Genomic DNA, 17,908 nt, shown 5'->3' on the forward strand with positions numbered 1-17,908 from the left:
TCCTGAGTTTCTCACTGGAGCTCACTTTCATAAAGCCTTGCTTTCAGTGGTTAAATAAGGGAGGCTGGGACCACATGGATAGTGAAGGTCCTGGGACTTACTCGGCAGCATAAAATCGGCTCCCTAGAAATGTCCCATGGGTTTCTGACATGGTCAAGCCCATTCCTCATCTTTACCCCTAGACTCTTCCTCTATTCCTTCAACAGAAATCTCCCTTTTCTGGGACTTACAGAATCAGCTATCTCAGCAAGGTGAACTTGACTCCCTGTGGACTGTGGCCTGGCATTTTTATTGTTACATGCATGGGTGGGTGAGTGACTATATGTGTCTCTGTGTACAATCCGGCAGTTCTATCTTCCTCCTCAGACAGATTTCTTTGCACCTCCTGCCTGCACCACTCCTACCTTGAACAACAACGACCAACAATTATATTGTACTTCCCATGTTCCAGGCACGATTCTAAGCACTTGGTCTGTGTTACTTCATTTAATCTTCACAACCCTATAAAGTAGACAGTATTATTTATTGCCATTTGAGAGAGGAAGAAATCATGGCACAGAGGGATTAAGTACCTTCCACATGATCACACAGCTAATTAACAGCAGAGGCAGGTTCAAACCCAGGCAGTCTCACCTCAAAGTCTGTGCTTTTTACTTCCAAGGTACATAGCACCCTAAATGTAGAAAGGCTGTAACCCTCAGAGGTACAGCCCACCCCCAAAATTCTTGCCCCAGCATGGGGCAGATTGCTAAAAGAGGACAGCTATAAGCAGTGAGGGTGGGAGTGACCCTTAAGGACACCCTGAGGCATATGAGGCATAGCTTCAAAAAGAGACCCTGAACAGAGCAGCCCTGGGAAACAGCCACGCAGACACACCAGCCTGGCACGTCAGCAAAGAAGCAGCCGACTTTGAGCTGGGCTATTACCCTCACAGTCCACATGGTGACAAGCTTTGCAAATACCGGCCAGAGCCATGGGACTAAAGAAGAATCCTCATGTGTGCACAGCTTGGAAAGGACACACACACAGAGAAAGAATAGTCATCCATAGGAGCACCATCTTTAAATAGAAAAGATAGCCTGAAATACACCCTGAGCTCGCGGGTGCTCACACACACAGACACACACGGCCAGGGCCAGAGGAGTGACTGAACAAATGCCTCAGCTGTGCTGGTGGCAACGGGAGGAAATCTAGTGCCCTGGCAGCTCCTGACTTTCAGTTCCTATTTAAAATGTCTGAATTGGGAGCATCGACAAGCTCCCAAATTAGCTTTTTAAATAGAAGCTGAGAGTTAAAGGAAAAGCGGCCGTGTCATGGGGGAAAAGCAAGTGAAAATCCCGGCCAGGCTGGGACCAGAGGCAGAGGGGGAAGGTGAGGACAGGCAGTGCTGGAAAGATGCAATAGATGACTGGGGACTGGTAGGAGGGACAGCATCTCCTGGGCAGTAGGGCTACTCCAGCTGCCTGAGCCAAGGGGCCTCCTTTCTCCCCATTGCTTGCTCTCATTTTGCAGATCACCTGGTTGTAGGAAGGGCTGGTAAACAAAACTCACACTGGCCTAGACTAGAAATCCCAGTCTTTCCTATTTTCCCTAGATGGTTAAGACAGAAAGGAGAGAATAGTCTACAGCTACCACACTTAAGCAATGATTTACGAGCTTATGAGGAAAGAGGAGGCAGGTGTCTGGACCAGTGTCTGGTCTTCAAACGGAGCTTACAAGTCTCAGGAGGCCACAACTGTCCCGTTAGTTGACTTTCTGAGGAGAAAAGATGTCCCCAACTGTCTCCTGAGGCCTCCAAACAGTGAGGAAGACTCAACCCCTGAGCTGCCCCCAAGATGCTAAACAACAGAGAGAATGTACAGGAGTTCAAACCTGGGCAGAAAAAAAATATGGGTTTCACTTTCCCGACCTGAACATGGGACGGAGGACTGAAGGAAAGTGCCCCCGCCTCCTGAGTAGTGACCACCCAGGACCCGAGGCACTGTCTCCCCGGGGTCAGAGGAACTGAGGTGTGCAGTTGCCAGAAAATTAGCCCTTCCCCAGAGGGAAGGGAGGAGGGAGGTGGGAGCAGCGCCAGGGCCTTCCCTGAATTCTTCCCCTGTCTGCCAGGGAGTGGCAGTGTTGTTAATCATTATTACTGTATGCAAATCCCACACAGCTCCGGGACTCCTGGCAAACGCTAATGGAGCCCACGCCCACCTCCTGAAGGGCCAATTGTGTACCTTTTAAACTGACAGACTGAAGGGGGCTCCGGAAAAAGTGAGAGTGAGTGAATGAGGGACCCCAAGGTGCCAGGGGCCCACAAAGGCCCAGACCACAATTACCGACTCCCACTCCTTCATCTGGAAGAGGGCTAGGGGTTCTCACAAGCCAGAAGCCCCGTTCCGGATTCAGGGAGGTCGTTTTCCAGCCCTGGGTCTACAGTTGTCCTAGGGTCTAGAACACCCTCAGTCTAGAACACCCCCGCGGTCACAACGCACTTTGCGTTCCTCTGCCTCGGCACCCACCTCTCCACACCCAGAAATGTGATCTCTCAAGCCAAGCGTTCACCGTCCCTGCTGGGGCACCGAGCTGCCTCGCTTCCGGAGCGCCAGGCCGAGATCGGGGGTTCCGGGCACCGAGGCTGGAGACACCGGGAAAGCCGGAGCCGCGGGTCCGCCCAGCGTCTGGGACTGCGCCCTTTGCGCGCCGCCGCCCTGAGGGTGGGAATCTGGGCCGGACACCTGGCCCTGTGGGCCCATGCTGACCTTCCCACTCCCCATCCTGGGTCGACGAGGCACGGGGCAGTGGGGACCCATGGGCTTCATGGAGGGACTGAGGAGCTGGGCGGGCTCCCGTTGGAAGGGGACCGGCTCGGGTGAGAGTTCACGCTCTCAAGTCCAGACTCTCGGTCTGGGTAGTGGGTAGACGTGGCGGAATAGGAGGGCGAATCTCGACCTTCCGATGGTGTCTTCGCCCTCCGAGAGGAGAGCGGCTCATACGTGGGGTTAGAGGCGGTGTGTCCCCTGGGTACCTCTTCAGCCTCTGCACTCGGAGCTGAGAGCCCGGGGCCAGCCGCGAAGCTTGCGCGGTAGGGGGCCCCACCTTGCCAGGTGGCCGGGCTTGGTCTCAAGCAGATGCTGCTGCCCTGTGGACAGTCAGCGAGAAATAGACACACAGCTAGGTGCACACACACCCCACGCGCGCACACGCCGGCGCTCCCTGCCACCTCTCCGTGGGTCCCCAGCCACACACGCCCCCGAACTTACGCTCACGCCGTACTCGCCGCTCCTCCCCACCCCCAAACCCAGCTCACCTTGCCACACTCACCCCCGTGCCCACCCTCGCTGGCACACGCGCTCACACCCGCGTCGGTACACTCCGCCACCTCCAGGCACACCCTAGGATTCCTCCACTCGCCCGGGGAGACGCACCAGGCTCTGCCTCGTTTCCCCACCCCCCGCTCACGCGCGCGCCCCTCTCCACACACACACACACACACGCACTCACACTCTTACACACCCTCGCGCGCGGAGTCACTCCCCCTCGCACGCCCTCGCCCTGGGCACCCTCCCGCGGCGAGACTCCGGGTCCTCCTCCTCTCTCCCTCCGCTGCCTGGCGGCTCGGCTCTCTCCGGCCCGGCGCTCTCCGGCCCGGCCTGGGGCCGCAGGGCCCGCGGGGATCGGAAGAGAGCCGAGGGCGCAGCCTTGCCGCCTCCCCCGGACTCTCCTCTCCTCCCCGCCCCGCCTGCGCCGCGCCCCCACCACCTCCCCCCTCGGGAAAGGGACCTCGAGAGAGGCAGCCCGTGGCCGGCCGGGCTCCGCTCGGCGCGGCGCCGGCAGCGGCGGGGGCAGGGAGCGAGCGAGGGAGCCCGCGAGCCCGCGAGCGGAGCGGCGAGGCGGGGAGGGGACGCACTGCCGAGCCGGGGCTGGAGCGGCGGAGGCTGCGGCAGCGGCGGCGGCGGCAGTGGCGGCGGCAGTGGCGGCGGCAGTGGCGGCGGGGGAGGGAGGGCCCCACGGACGGACGGACGGACGCACGAACCGACCGAGCGAGGGAGGCAGCGAGCGAGACTTCGCTGGCGAGGAGGAGCCGCGCAAGCGGCGGCTGCTGGGCGCTTCCCCGCGCTGCTGGGCGCTCGGCGCCTCCGCGGCCCCCGGCTCCCGGCTGCAGCTTCCTCGCGCGCGCGGGGCGCCGGGCGCGGGGCCCGGGCTGGCTTCGCGGAAGGTAAGAGGGACGCGACCGAGCCTTCTGGAGCCAGGAAGTGCGAGGAGCGCTGCTCCCACGCCTGTTGCTCCGGCTGCCCACGCGGCACCCTCCCACTCCCGCGCCCGGGTGGGTGGGCGCTGGGGCGCCGGAAGGATTGGGGGTGGGGCCCGTGCCGTGGGGGAGCAGGCAGCCGGCCCGGGGGCGTCGGTTCCCTTGGGCTATGGAGCCACCTCCGGGCAGCCAGGCGCTGGGGTTCGGGGGTGGGGTGTGAACCTCTGCCCTCTTTCCATTGGTCTGTCTTCCCTCGGCGGGTGCCAGAGACAGGTGGCGAAGCCTTGCTCCGTCCCCGCTCTTGGTGAGGGGAGAAGGAGAGAAATGGCTGAAAGTGGAAACCGGGAGCGGTTTGGGGCGCTTCGCAAAGTTCTCCAGCCCGGCGAGCCGGCGGTGTGTCTACCAGAGGCTGGGGGCCAGTCCGTCTGGCCCTGCCCGACGCCGCTTCCACCCCGCGAGCTCTGGGAAAGGTCTCTACGTGACGCCAAGGGCCGTCGAGGCCCGGGGAAGGGGGATCGAAAGACTCACTTTGCGAGGTGTTTACATTGGAGGTGGGGGACGGGAAGGGACTGGGCAAAGTTACCTGGACTCAACTAAATTCCTGCGCTTGCTTAGTGTCGACATTTGAATACGATCCAGGATGTTCTGCTTTTATCCCGGGCAGCCCTGATATGTCAGCAACAGGCTGAGGTTCCAGACCTGAAATCGCACAGCAAGAAAAAGGGTCCGTGTATTTCTTAAGAGAGAGCGTCTGAACTTTCTCGGGGTCCTAGGCACAATGCGATGTTTGTAAGACCAGGCATGCGTTGCTGTATTTTGCATGAATGTACGTGATGGTTAAATGTATGCCTTGTTTACCTTACTTCGAGGGAGCCTGTATGTTTACTGTCTGTAGAAAGGGCTCCTGGGTGTGCACGAATTCAATACAAAGCATGTGTACATTTCCCCATGTGGACCTGTTGGCCCACAGGAAGGGAATTGATGTGTTTATTTTTTCCTTGTCTCTACTTGAGTGCAACAAAATGCAAGTATACAAGGGACCCCTCTCCCCCACCCCCAGAGAAAGAGGTTGGTAGCTTGTTCCCTTTTGCTCTTAAGGAGGCTGGAGAAAAAGAGTTCAGGAAAGTGCCCTGGCTAGCCTAGGAGTGGCACTGTTGGAGAAGAGGATCTGTGCGTGTGTCCCAAGCCTGTCCCCCAAGGATCCCCAGCTTGTTTCACCTTGTCAGTTTCATGCTTTGCCTACCAAAATCCTGTGAACACAGGAGAAGCCCTCTGGGTCATGGGCACCTTCCGCTGCCCCCAGACCAGCCCTATTCTGAGCTAAGGGATGTGATGTGAGATTGTGGAAAGTAACTTTCCAGATGCTCTCCACTGAGGTCATTGAAGGACAGACCTTGGTGACATGACTTTTTTTGCTGCCTTATGCCTGTACTCAGCTAGGTGTTAAACCCCAGGACAGGCTGTCTGGTCACTCCGCCCACTTTTGGCCTTTTACCTCCAAAACAGAAGCTGTTTAATGGAGTAACTGACTTTTTACAGCAGGGGAAAATGTTTTCCTTTGCCAGGATTTGTCACCTTTTTCATTTCAGAGCTTACCTGTTTTGAATGTCTCTTTTCCAGCCTGCCCCCACCCCCTATCTTTCCCACTGTCAAACTCTTCTGCCAAAAACAAAAATAGCTTCAGATTTTTCATTTGTAAGGCGTCCACGTCCTAGTAAAACCTTGGCATTTGAGGCATGTGCAGTGCCATTGGCTGGAAATGGGGCCGCACTGTTGTGCCTGTTGCAGGAATTCATACCCAGGCCAGCTCCGGAAGGTGTTGGTTCCTGTCAGGGTGCGAACCCTGCTGTATAAGCCATGGAGAAGGCCTACTTGAGTGGGTCATTCCTGCAGGGTTGTGGGGTGGATATGGCCAGTGTAGCCTTGGGTATGTTGTCTGGTGGGACACTTGTCCTCCCCTTTCACCCTCCAACCCCCACACACAGAGAAAGTAACAATGGGGTAATTGCTCCTTTTTTGGTATGTTTTACCAGGGGGACAGCGGCTGAGCCTCTGGAGGCAGGCAGGTGCTTGCTTGGCCTTCTTTAGGAAGATTGCCCTGGATTCATGCATCGGGTAAACATTTGGCCTTGGGACTGGAAGCTTTTATGGTCTCAAGATAGGGAGGGGTTAATTTTTCCTTCTCCTGAGCTCTCAATTATTCATCTGAAAGCAGTTTGTAAAACACTACCGGTTTTTGGAGATTGGCTTAGGGTAGAGAGGAGAAGGTGATGAGACTCAGCTTGGCAGGGGCAGGTATTAAAACTTGGGAATCCGGGTAGAGCAGGACTAGGAGAATGAAAGGGGAAGGGCATCACCCTCTCAGGGGGCAGAACTCTGTGTCTGGCCACACAGGGTTCCACAGGGTGCCTATAATTCAGTGGTCTCTTACTTTTTGCCTCTTGAACCCCCTCAAGATTCTGCCTCTCTGAGCTTTATTCTGGGATGAAACAGGATGTTAAAGATCAAAGGTCCAGGGCTGAGAGTCTGGGAACTTGGTCTCCTTTACTCTCTAGGAAGGTGGCCAAGGGTCTGTGGGTAGACCAGGCCTTGAATTGCCCCTGGGTACCAAGTGACACAGGTTATGTGCCCTGTGCAGAGCACCAACCTCAGCAGGAATTCCCAGAACTCCCTTTGCTACCTTGAGGCTCAGGCTAACTCCATCCTCACAGCAACAAGCCCAGATGCTCTACTTCCTTCTTTGCATGGGTGACTGTCATTAAGAGGTCTGAATGAGAACTAAGTTACAGACTTGATGTCCTGGATCCAGTGGAATCAGGGATCATTTGAGCCAAATGGTCTTTTGTCACGTTTCTGTCCAATTCTCAATTTACAGAGGAGGACTCTGAGGCCCAGAGGGTGATCATGGCTTGCTTTCACAAATTGAGGGTGGGATTGAAACTGGAATTGCAAGGCCTCATGAGCCCTTGCTCATTGCTGCCTGGGGAAGATAGGGAAAGGAGTCTCTGCATCTTGCTGTCTTCTGTTGGGAATATCAGTATTGGGCAACACCTAGATCAGGAAAGCCAGTTGGCAGTGAGGTGATCAATGGTCTATTTGAAAATTGTCAGCTCCTATATATATACATAGAACTTAGCCACTTTGAAGGAGACTTCTGAACTTCCCTCTCCTTACCTGTAAGCTTTGGGCAGAAAAGCCTCTATCATAGGATTTTAGTGGGAATAAATTAAATATTGTGTGTAAAAGTGTCTCAGACAGTGTCCAGAGCATTGTCGGTGCTCAATAAATGTAACCAACTCTGAATTGGAATCACCTGTGAACAGAGTTGAACTTGTGGACTTGCTTCTCAAACATCCCTTGCCCATTAGAAATAAATCCTAGCTAAGTGCATGCTGAGGAACTACTAAGTCTCCTAATCCTAAACAAAGTATAGTTAGAAGGGTAAATTTCTTCTAGAAAGAAATACAATGCAGGATGTGTTCCCGACTCGTCTATCAGTAGCATGTGAATTACCCACTGCCATGCATGAACGACCTCCATTCTTTCCTCAGTTCCTCGGTTCCAGTAATCAGGAGCTCATCAGGCCTGTGCTGTTTTTCTGTTCTGAGCAGTGACACTTACGGGAAATGTCATTGTCATTCCTGTTATCTTCTGTAGCATCTGACTCAACCTCCCTTTATTAGAGAGAGAAGGGCCCTGTGACAATTCCCTTTAGCATGCAGATGGGGAAACTGAGGCAGAGATTGGCTTCTTTAGAAAACTTGACTGAGTCAGAGGCAGATACTTGAATTGGATTCTTTTGATTCAGATCTGTCTTCAGATTTTACTGTCTGTTTGGAGACAGAACGCTCACCCTTGGCAACCCCTGAAATATATTAGCAAGGCATAGAGTAAAGTTAATGGGGAAAAAATGGCACCTATAAAACTGGGGTCCCAGCTCAAGCACCTACTGATGCAGTGCACTATGCTGCCTTCTGGGTTGTGATATGAAAGTGGAGGCATCTCGGCCTTTGCCCAGAAGAGCTTAGTGTGGGATAGGGAAGGTTGGGGAGTGGTCTGGCTGTACTCTTGAACTCCACATTGAGTCTGCCTGGCTTTAATGGCTGCGCCTACTTATTACATCCTTTAGACAATTATTACAACTCCTTATGCTTCATCTTTCTTTTGTAGAAAAAATATGGCCTACAGTGGTGTCTACTCCTCAGGGTTGTTGGTGAGATCTCTTGAGATGCTCAATGTAAGTGTGTGGTACTGTGCCCGGCACACCGTCAGCCCTCAGCAGACTGCCTGAGGTGGAATCCCTATTCTGCCGCTTTGGGGTTGTTAGACTGCTATGTCTCAGTAAGCTTTAGCTTTCCTTATCTATGAAATGGGGGACACAACAGACTCTTCTTCCTAGGGTTGCTGTGAGGGTTAAATGAGATAATCTATGGGAGATAGTTAGTGTAATGCCTTGCATAGTGTAAGTGCTCAATTGTTAGTCATTATTAATAATATGTGTATAAAGTATGTGTAATCCTAGCTGTGGGGTGATAGGTGCTAGGGAAGAGGGCAAACAATAAGTCAAGACCCCAGAGGAAGAAGAGAATCTCATAGTGGGGAGAGGAGAAGGCATCACAGAGAGGGTGATGAATAGGTAGGATTCTAATAGGAGGGGTCCAGGGGAAGGATATTCTCATGAGAAGGAAGAGTGGTCCAGAGGCAGACCTCCCCAGGGTCTGTCCATGAACAGGTCTTGGTCTTATTGCTGGAGACTAGGACGGGTACATGGGCCATTGGGCTGGAGTATGAAGCTAGGATCTATTTGTGGGAATACTGGAATGCCAGGCCAGGAGTTTGGACTTTATTTTGTAGGTCATGGGGTAACATACAATCAGAACCTTGCTTTAGGGAGATAACACTGAGCAGAATGGATTTCAGGGGAACAGGAGAAACCGGGTGGGGTGTGAGAGTGAGCGACAAGAAGGTCCATGGGAAGGAGGCCCGAGGGACTTTGGGCCTTCATGAGGGCAGTAAGAGCTATTGCCTATTATTTGGCAACTCTTTAGAGAAAAATGGTCAAGGTGACAGCCCTGCGGTTAGGGATGTCATGAAGAAAAGGCGAACAGCAGCTTTTTACAAGGAGGCAGGTTCTGTTTAAACCTGTCCACTTCAGAGGCATCTGAGCAGAAAAGGCCAGTGGCAGCTCAGGAGTTTGAGGGAGGTAGAGATCTGAAAAACCTCGAAGAGTTGGGAGTCAGGAGAAGGTGAAGCAGGTTTATAGGGAGAGATGAAGATCGACTCCCTATACAAGTCTTTGTGTAACAGAAAAAATTTTCCAAGACTCACCTCTTCCTCATTTATTTAAACATAGAATCACAGCAGCTGAATTCTAGAGGGCCCAAATAATTCCGAGTTAGGATTTGTTCTGTGTGATCAGTTTAGGATTAGTGGAGATGAGTGTGTCAACCCCAAACAATTTCCAATTTCTGTTACGTGTGTTTCTGTGTCACCACATGCCTTCCCACAGATGGTATACATTTGGGGACTGCAGAGCGATTTCACTATCATCTTTTAAAAGCCAGATTTGGAAAGGTAAATCTGCTTCCCAAAGCCAAATATAATTCTCCGTGCTATTGCTCCCTCTGTCCACACAGGTAATGGGGAAGTGCTTATGCAGTGTGGTTTAGAGAGGTAAAGGGACAGGGTGGCCCGGCTCTGGAAAAATCTCTGAGGGTGGAGTGGGGGCCAGGTGAGAGAGGCTGCCATGGGAAGGAGTGTTGTTATATAACCTGAGGGAGCTATGGATGGTGGGCAGATGGAGACGGGAGGAGAGGAATCTAGGGACGGCAGTGAGCGTGGATCGGCTTCCTCTGGGGAGGGAAAGAGACGATGCATCGAAGTCAGTGAACCAAGAAGCCAAGATGCCCTTCACAGAGCAGGGAAAGAGACCCCGCCTGGCCTCACCACCTTTCCCACATCTTTCCATCATGGCTCTGAGGGTCTGAGGGGAAAAATTTGATACTAGGTTGCTAGGGCAAGGAGTAGGGGCTGAGTGTCCCACAGAGTAGCACTTTGTCAGGGAGAGCCTTCTCCATGGGAGTTGGGGAGAGAACCTCACCAATCCTGGTGGTCATCTGCCATCTCAGAGAATATTCTGGGCTTGGGCAGCCCCAGCCGCCTCCTCACCAGGGAGGTGTAGAAAGAATTGTTTACCTGATCTCCCTCATCTACACCCCATTCCTGATTATCCCAGTGGGTGAAAGAGTGAAATAAAAATTAGCATGTTTATCCCACTTTTAAATTCATTTAATAAGAACTCATTTACCCTCTTCCAATTTAAATTGGTAATAACGCCATAACCTTTCAGAGCTGATTGTTACCCACATCTTGCCAGATCTTCCTGCTAAAGAGGCCTTCCCTCCAAATGCTTCCGAGCCCTCTTGGAACTTGACGATTTGTTAGGCAGTCAGCAACATCTGGCGATCCTACCCAGCTGAGCTCCGGGAGCTAGGTGTTCTCCCAGTGTCTGGATGGCAAAGAATCAAGTCACCTCTCTGTGGGGGGATTTCAGTTTTATTAATCTGCCCTGGAGACTTTGGCCGTTTCACTCACCAGTGATCCTTTCCTGTGTCCCATTTCTTACCTGCCCGTCGATATGGACTCACCCCTTCTCTCTCTCCCTTCCTGTCTCCCAGGGTTTGCTGAACTAACTCCAAGCTGGTGTGCACAGTGTCCGCGCGGCTGCCGGCCCAAGAGCTGGAGTCACCATGGCAGCCGGAGTTGCGGCCTGGCTGCCTTTTGCCCGGGCTGCGGCCATCGGGTGGATGCCGGTGGCCAACTGCCCCATGCCCCTGGCCCCGGCCGACAAGAACAAGCGGCAGGATGAACTGATCGTCCTCAACGTGAGTGGGCGGAGGTTCCAGACCTGGAGGACCACGCTGGAGCGCTACCCGGACACCCTGCTGGGCAGCACGGAGAAGGAGTTCTTCTTCAACGAGGACACCAAGGAGTACTTCTTCGACCGGGACCCCGAGGTGTTCCGCTGCGTGCTCAACTTCTACCGCACGGGGAAGCTGCACTACCCGCGCTACGAATGCATCTCTGCCTACGACGATGAGCTGGCCTTCTACGGCATCCTCCCTGAGATCATCGGGGACTGCTGCTACGAGGAGTACAAGGACCGTAAGAGGGAGAACGCCGAGCGGCTCATGGACGACAATGACTCGGAGAACAACCAGGAGTCCATGCCCTCGCTCAGCTTCCGCCAGACCATGTGGCGGGCCTTCGAGAACCCCCACACCAGCACGCTGGCCCTGGTCTTCTACTACGTGACTGGCTTCTTCATCGCCGTCTCGGTCATCACCAATGTGGTGGAGACGGTGCCGTGCGGCACGGTCCCGGGCAGCAAGGAGCTGCCGTGCGGGGAGCGCTACTCGGTGGCCTTCTTCTGCCTGGACACGGCGTGCGTCATGATCTTCACCGTGGAGTACCTCCTGCGGCTCTTCGCGGCACCCAGCCGCTACCGCTTCATCCGCAGCGTCATGAGCATCATCGACGTGGTGGCCATCATGCCCTACTATATCGGCCTGGTCATGACCAACAATGAGGACGTGTCCGGCGCCTTCGTCACGCTCCGGGTCTTCCGCGTCTTCAGGATCTTCAAGTTTTCCCGCCACTCCCAGGGCCTGCGGATCCTGGGCTACACACTGAAGAGCTGTGCCTCCGAACTGGGCTTTCTCCTCTTCTCCCTCACCATGGCCATCATCATCTTTGCCACTGTGATGTTTTATGCCGAGAAGGGCTCCTCGGCCAGCAAGTTCACAAGCATCCCTGCCTCATTTTGGTACACCATTGTCACCATGACCACACTGGGGTAAGTCAGCACTGGTGGATGAAACCAGGATGGAGGTTGGAGGACAGCTGGATGGCCTCTGAAGCCTTGATGGTGTCACCATGGGGAGAGGAGGAGGGAGTCCCTTACCCAGGTGGTGGGGGCAGGGGGAGTTGCTGTATGGGAAAGGGAAAGCCCATGAGTAATCTGTTTGGGGGTGGTGGCTTGATGGGAATTGAGTTTTCTTTTTGAGGTGGGGGCATGTGTTTTATAGAACTAAGAAAATTAAGTCACCAATTCTTTTTTCAGCCGTGCCTTGTGTGCGTGTGAAGTCTCGGGGTGAGGTGATGTCTGCATTCGTATATGCATCCGTGCATATAGGGGCTGCTTGGGGAGAAGGTCAGGGCAGTGGTTGGGGAGGGAGGAGACTGTTGAGAAGTTGGGCGGGTTCAGATGTCCATTAGCAGAAGACACCAAGAGCACTCTTTTGGGATCCTTTCTGCATTTTTTCTTTGTAGTATATTTGCAGGCCATTTTCCCATTTGTCGTGCTTTTCTCCTGTGCTGCCACAGACACTCAAGGGTTCAGTAGCTCTGAGCAGACTTTCTCTAAGTGACTCTGAACCTGGATTTTCCGCAAAGTGAGGCACCTGGTTTATTCTTTCTTTCTAAAGCAGTATCGGTCTTGCTTTCTTAGTCTGAGTCAGTGATTGAATGACCTGGGTGACTGTGAGATGGTCTGAATGGATCATGTGGTCAGACACAGAAGCAGGGACATCAGAAGGAGGGACAGGTGCTCGGGGAGGTCATGGTAATTCTGTCTCTCTGAGGTCCCCTCTCCAGCTGAGGTCACAGAAATGTATCCATGATGCTGGGATGTGAAGCTTTCCATCAGAGGAAGGGAGCTCGGGAAAGAGATTTTAATCTTCACCCTAACAGGATTAGAGCCAGTAGAGATGGCTTTATGGAAACATAGATTTCTTAGGGGTTTCTGCCTCAGCTATTAGAAACCATGGAGCTGAATGCAAAATCCCTACACAATTCATATACTGGGTCTATATTTGCTTAGGCCAGGAAGCATTTTATTGCTGATGGAGAATTCATGAAGCTTTTTATTTTGTCTTTGACAGTTTGGTTGGTGGTGTCCTGGTGATTTTATTTTATTTTTTTTCCTGGCCAAAACCCGGAGGCAGTAGTGTCGGGTTTTCCATAGTGCTGCATATGCTTATTGGGAATGACTGAGCAGGTGATGAGAACTTTTAAAATGATTACATTTGTCATTCTGCCACACAGGAGAGTGAGGGAGTAGCAAGGGGAAGAGCAAGGGTGTCACCATCCATTTGTGAAGGCCACATTTGATTAAGGCATTCCCTTTACTTCTCATCTGTCTGACAGAACCACCCTGCCCCTTCCTCCCACTCCAACACACACACACACACACACACACACACACACTTCAAATGGCTGCTCGCCCAGAGTGGGTAAGAATGTTTGGTCATTTGACCTTGTTTCTCTTGGTTCAGGTGGCAGATGTGGGCTTTTTGGCGCAGTGGGGTATTTTGGGGATAAAATGGGCTGGAGAAGTTGTGCTGTCAGGAGGTCATCTTTATCCCTTTTAGGCTGACCCTAGCCATCCCTTCACCTTCCTGAAGGGGACCTCACCCGTGGTCCGACACCTCACTTCCACTTCTAGTCAAGCTCCTGATGTGGTTCTGACTGCCCAGTGCCCTCAGATGCCCCTTGATGGGACTCATGACACCAGAGAGATCCTTCAGGATAGCCATGTGGAGGAAAACAGGCATGCTGATAACCACCTGCTCGTTGCTTTTTATTAGTAGTATAACAGCATATGATTGTCTACTATATGTCGACAGTGTACTAAGAACTTTGCATATATTATCTCTTTAAGTTTTTACAACAGCCCTGCAAGGTTGGAAAAAATTCTATACCCTATGAAGATGCAGAAGTTGAGGCTCAGAGAGATTATATAAACTTCCATAGTCACGTAGCTGATAAGGAGCAGAACTAATTTTCAAATACCAATCTGGCTGCTTCAATGCCCTTTCTCCTTTCACCTTACTACTCATTCCCGTGCCATCAGGTCCCCTAGGTAGAAATCAGACCTTCAGGGTTATTACTTTTTTATTATGGCCTCAGGGTGTGATACTCTCTTCTAGTCATATTGCCAGTCAAGAAAGCATCAGCCCAATGAGTATTATGTGTCAGGCACTGTACCAGACACACGGCGATTTTAAAAATAAAGCATTTCCTTCTGAGCAGTTTAAATACTGCCTAGAAATTAATGGCGATTAATCCATGTTTTAATGCTCTGGGGAAACCGCTGACTTCTTTTATCATTCACCCTGTAGATTAAGGGGCAAGTCCAGCATCAAGGTGGACTATCTTGATCTCATTTTTACTTTCTTGGGAGGGCACTGGTAGATTCTGCTGGAGGGTGAAAGGAAGGGTGCCTGCATTAGGGAGAAGCGTGTTTTCCCTGAATGTGGACCTGGTGGGCTCCCTCACCCCACATCTGACAATGAACAAGTTTGTTTTACCTTCCCAATGCATTTAAATGTCTAGCTTCTGGGAGGAGAAACAAACGGGCAAGAAAGGAAACCTTTAGTAGTGTCTTCCTTGAACTCAGATAAGTAATGAGAAAGCAACCTTTTTCTTTCCCTCTGTCCTGGCTAGTGCAGCTCATTGCTGGGTCAGGCTACTTTGACTTTGACCTGAGTTGGCAGTTGACACCATTACCAGGCTCGTTGCTTGGTTATACATAGCAAGTGCTTGGCAAAATGCTTTTAATGGATGAACCAGTGTGAATGGAGTGACTCTTCCATTTGTTTGACCTGATACTATTCTCAGTCCCTTCTAGACCTACTTGTTCTCTCTAGAAGGTGGATCTGAGATTTGAGCCTGCACAGCCTGAAGCCCCCTCAGATATATGTAATCTGCCCCAGCCCTGGTCCCAGCCTTTACTTGGTGTCTGATCTATTCCCTGCGCTGCCCTGCAGTACTGTGGAGATCTTCTTGTCTTTACTGGACGTTTTGCTGACTTGACCCTGGAAACTTTTCCCTCTTCCGTGGCTAGTTTCTGTCCTGACCACATTCATGGTTAATTGTAGCCTTGTTCAACCATTCCAGAAAGTCCATCTTTTTCTTACTCTACATGGCATTTGAGTCCCAAGTGGCCATGGAATACCAAGGACCAATATCTTGCCATCATTCAGTTGCTTCCAACAGCTCCCAGTAGACATCTACCTCTTCCTTTCTCCAGACACTCCCTTCCCTGGTCCTTCCCTGAGTTCCTGTTTCCAGTCCGGAGCGGGACTGTCTCCAGCTCTTCTGCAGGGCAGAGCCGACTGATGCACGGAGAGCTGATACACGGAGTAAAGACATTCACTCTTCCTGCTCTGGTTGCCCTCTCTGCCTGCTTTCCCAGCACCTCTTTGATGAGTTACTCAGGTGTCCTCCAGGGAGAGATCTCCTGGAACCAATTATTACCGTTTAGTTAATATCTCAGAATACCTTAAGCACACAAGAACAATAACAGCCCAGCTGCTGTCAGGGCTTGAGGATGGCTTTCCTTTGCAGCCTCTTGTGCTATTGGGAAAGACCCTTGATGCTCTGCCCAGGTTTCCCTTGAGCCCCCTGACAGCTGAGTTCCCAAATGCCCCATTTGAGGATTAATTTCCATCCTCATAATTGACGCTATAAATAAAATCAATCCTCAGTTATCTCAGTTAACAGAGGGAAGGGATAACATAGAACTCCCAATTTTAAATAAGACCAACCTAACTACTTTGAGAATGCATTATATGACGTAAACTCTCTCAAAGCAGATTTCCCTTCTTAATTTCATTTGGCATCATGATTGTCCCGGACAGTCCATGGGAGAAGCTCCGGAGGGTCTGGGAAAGAGGAGAGCATGTGGGAGGAAAGCCTTGCGAGCAAGCATCCACAAGGACCAGGGGAGGCCAGCTCCAGGCCTGGTTTGGATGAGGCTGCTCTTGGGTATCTTCGGGAGGGGTTCAGAGCAGTGTCTGATCCTGATGAGATGGCCCACTGCTACTGGTTGTCTCGGTTATGTAATTGAGACCAGCAGCCTGTCTGTCACCCCGTGCTCTGAGATGAGAGAGCATTTGACAGTGTCCAAAAATCACTTTAATGAAAACAGAATTGATTTTTACTTCTTCCAAGCAGGAAGCCGCCTCCAGGTGATTTGCATTTCACTTTAAAACATAATCCTGGAAGGGGCCTGCCTGAGGTTCCAAGAGACAGGGAGACTAAGCCTGGGAGATCGATACAGGCACACTACAGAATGGGGTACTTGATAAGCCTCCCCATAGTGCCAGAAGTAGAGCCAGTCTGAGATCTGTTTTTGTTAACCCTTCAGTACCTGAAATTTTATCTGCATCTTTATCTACTGCCTCCAGAGCCCATCAACGCTGCTCCCAGTGCCCAAGCACCTTGGCCCCAGGACGCTGGCTAATAGTGTCCACCTACCTGGGGGTGGGTCCCTGCCTAGGGGACTTTTATCTGAGGACACCTATTGGGAACAGAAGACCTCAAAGCCTTTTCTTTGTTGACATTTCTCTGTTGACATTTCTTTGTTGACAGTTCTCTGGTGCTGAAATTCTTAAGCGAGGGTGCAGAACTGCATCTCAACAAGGAATCTTTCATTCGTTCAACATTTATTGAGTGCCTCCTACACTCCAGGCAGCATGGCAGGCTCTGAGAATATACAGGCACTATGATTGCACATCAGCCAATGTAAGGCTCAGGCAACATGAATTGAATGAGACCCAGTTCTCTACCTTTGAACTTGAATACTCTTTCTGGTGCTCCAGAGACTACCCTTCACTCTGCTTCTGTGTCTGGCTGATACACATTATCCTTCAGACTCAGCCCCGTGTCACCTCCAGGAGCTGGGTATACTTCTTTTGCCTCCTCTTGTAGCCCTTGCATTACTCTGTCTTGTCATTGCCACATTTTGTGAACTTCAGCTGTTTATGTGTCTTTCCCCCAGGATGTGAGCTCTCTGTTCCAGAGATCATGCATGATTCGTGGCTTACACAGAGCTTGATATATAGTGTGTCTCAATTAAGTATTTGTTCACTCAGGTTCGTTTGTTTAGTTTTCTCATTTGATAACCATCTTCTGCCAATATGAGAACCAATGAACATGCTATCTACATGTTAGCTATATAGTCATGTCAGACATGGTATTTGTAGACAGAGTAGAGACAGGGAGGTCAGGCAGGGCATTCTGTGGTTCTGATTTTAGGCTTAGCAGGGTTGGGGCTTTCTTACAAGGGAAGTTTGCATCCAACTCTTGGCTACCTGGCTACGCTTTTTCCTGCAGACTCTGGGGCCAGGGAGGAGGAGAAGGGGGGCCATAGGTAAGCCCCTCTACCCATGATGTTTTTCTCCATTCAGTTATTTACTCAACAAATGTTTATTGAGCACCTACTAGACACTGGGAATACAGCAGAGAAGAAAATAGTCTCTGATCTTGTGGAGCTTACATTCTAGTGGACAGCACCCAACAGCAAATAAACAAATACATCTTATCAGGCTGCAGAGAAAATTAAAGCCTGATATGACAATTGTGGAGTGCTGATTGTGCAGGGTTGGGCATAGCAAGGGATAGTTGCTATTTCATGTTAGGAGGTCAATAAGGGCCTCTCAGATATTCGAGCAGAGACCTGAAGGAATGAGGATAGCTTGGGGAACAGCATTCCAGGCAGAGGGAATAGCAAATGCAAAGTCCAACAGGCAAAGTCTAACAGGCAGGAGGGGCCTTGGTATGCTGTTCTTGAAAAGGTAAGAAGGTCCAAATGGTCAAGCTGCAAGA

The 17,908-nt window shown here is 51.6% G+C and overlaps 1 protein-coding gene across 4 annotated transcripts in view; it reads left to right on the top strand.

The window, feature by feature from the left end:
• Window positions 1-3,936: 3,936 nt before the first annotated feature.
• KCND3 (potassium voltage-gated channel subfamily D member 3) overlaps window positions 3,937-17,908 on the top strand; it is a 220,283-nt gene continuing 206,311 nt past the window's right edge. For 2 of the 4 annotated variants that reach the window (XM_015146696.3, XM_015146712.3), the window contains exons 1-2: window positions 3,937-4,204; window positions 10,915-12,092. In XM_015146696.3, the coding sequence (XP_015002182.1) occupies window positions 10,987-12,092 (1,106 nt within the window). In that variant the 5' untranslated portion in view covers window positions 3,937-4,204; window positions 10,915-10,986. 4 annotated transcript variants of the gene reach the window in all.

Source organism: Macaca mulatta, chromosome 1, assembly GCF_049350105.2.
Source record: "Macaca mulatta isolate MMU2019108-1 chromosome 1, T2T-MMU8v2.0, whole genome shotgun sequence".
NCBI classification, from domain to species: Eukaryota; Metazoa; Chordata; class Mammalia; order Primates; family Cercopithecidae; genus Macaca; species Macaca mulatta.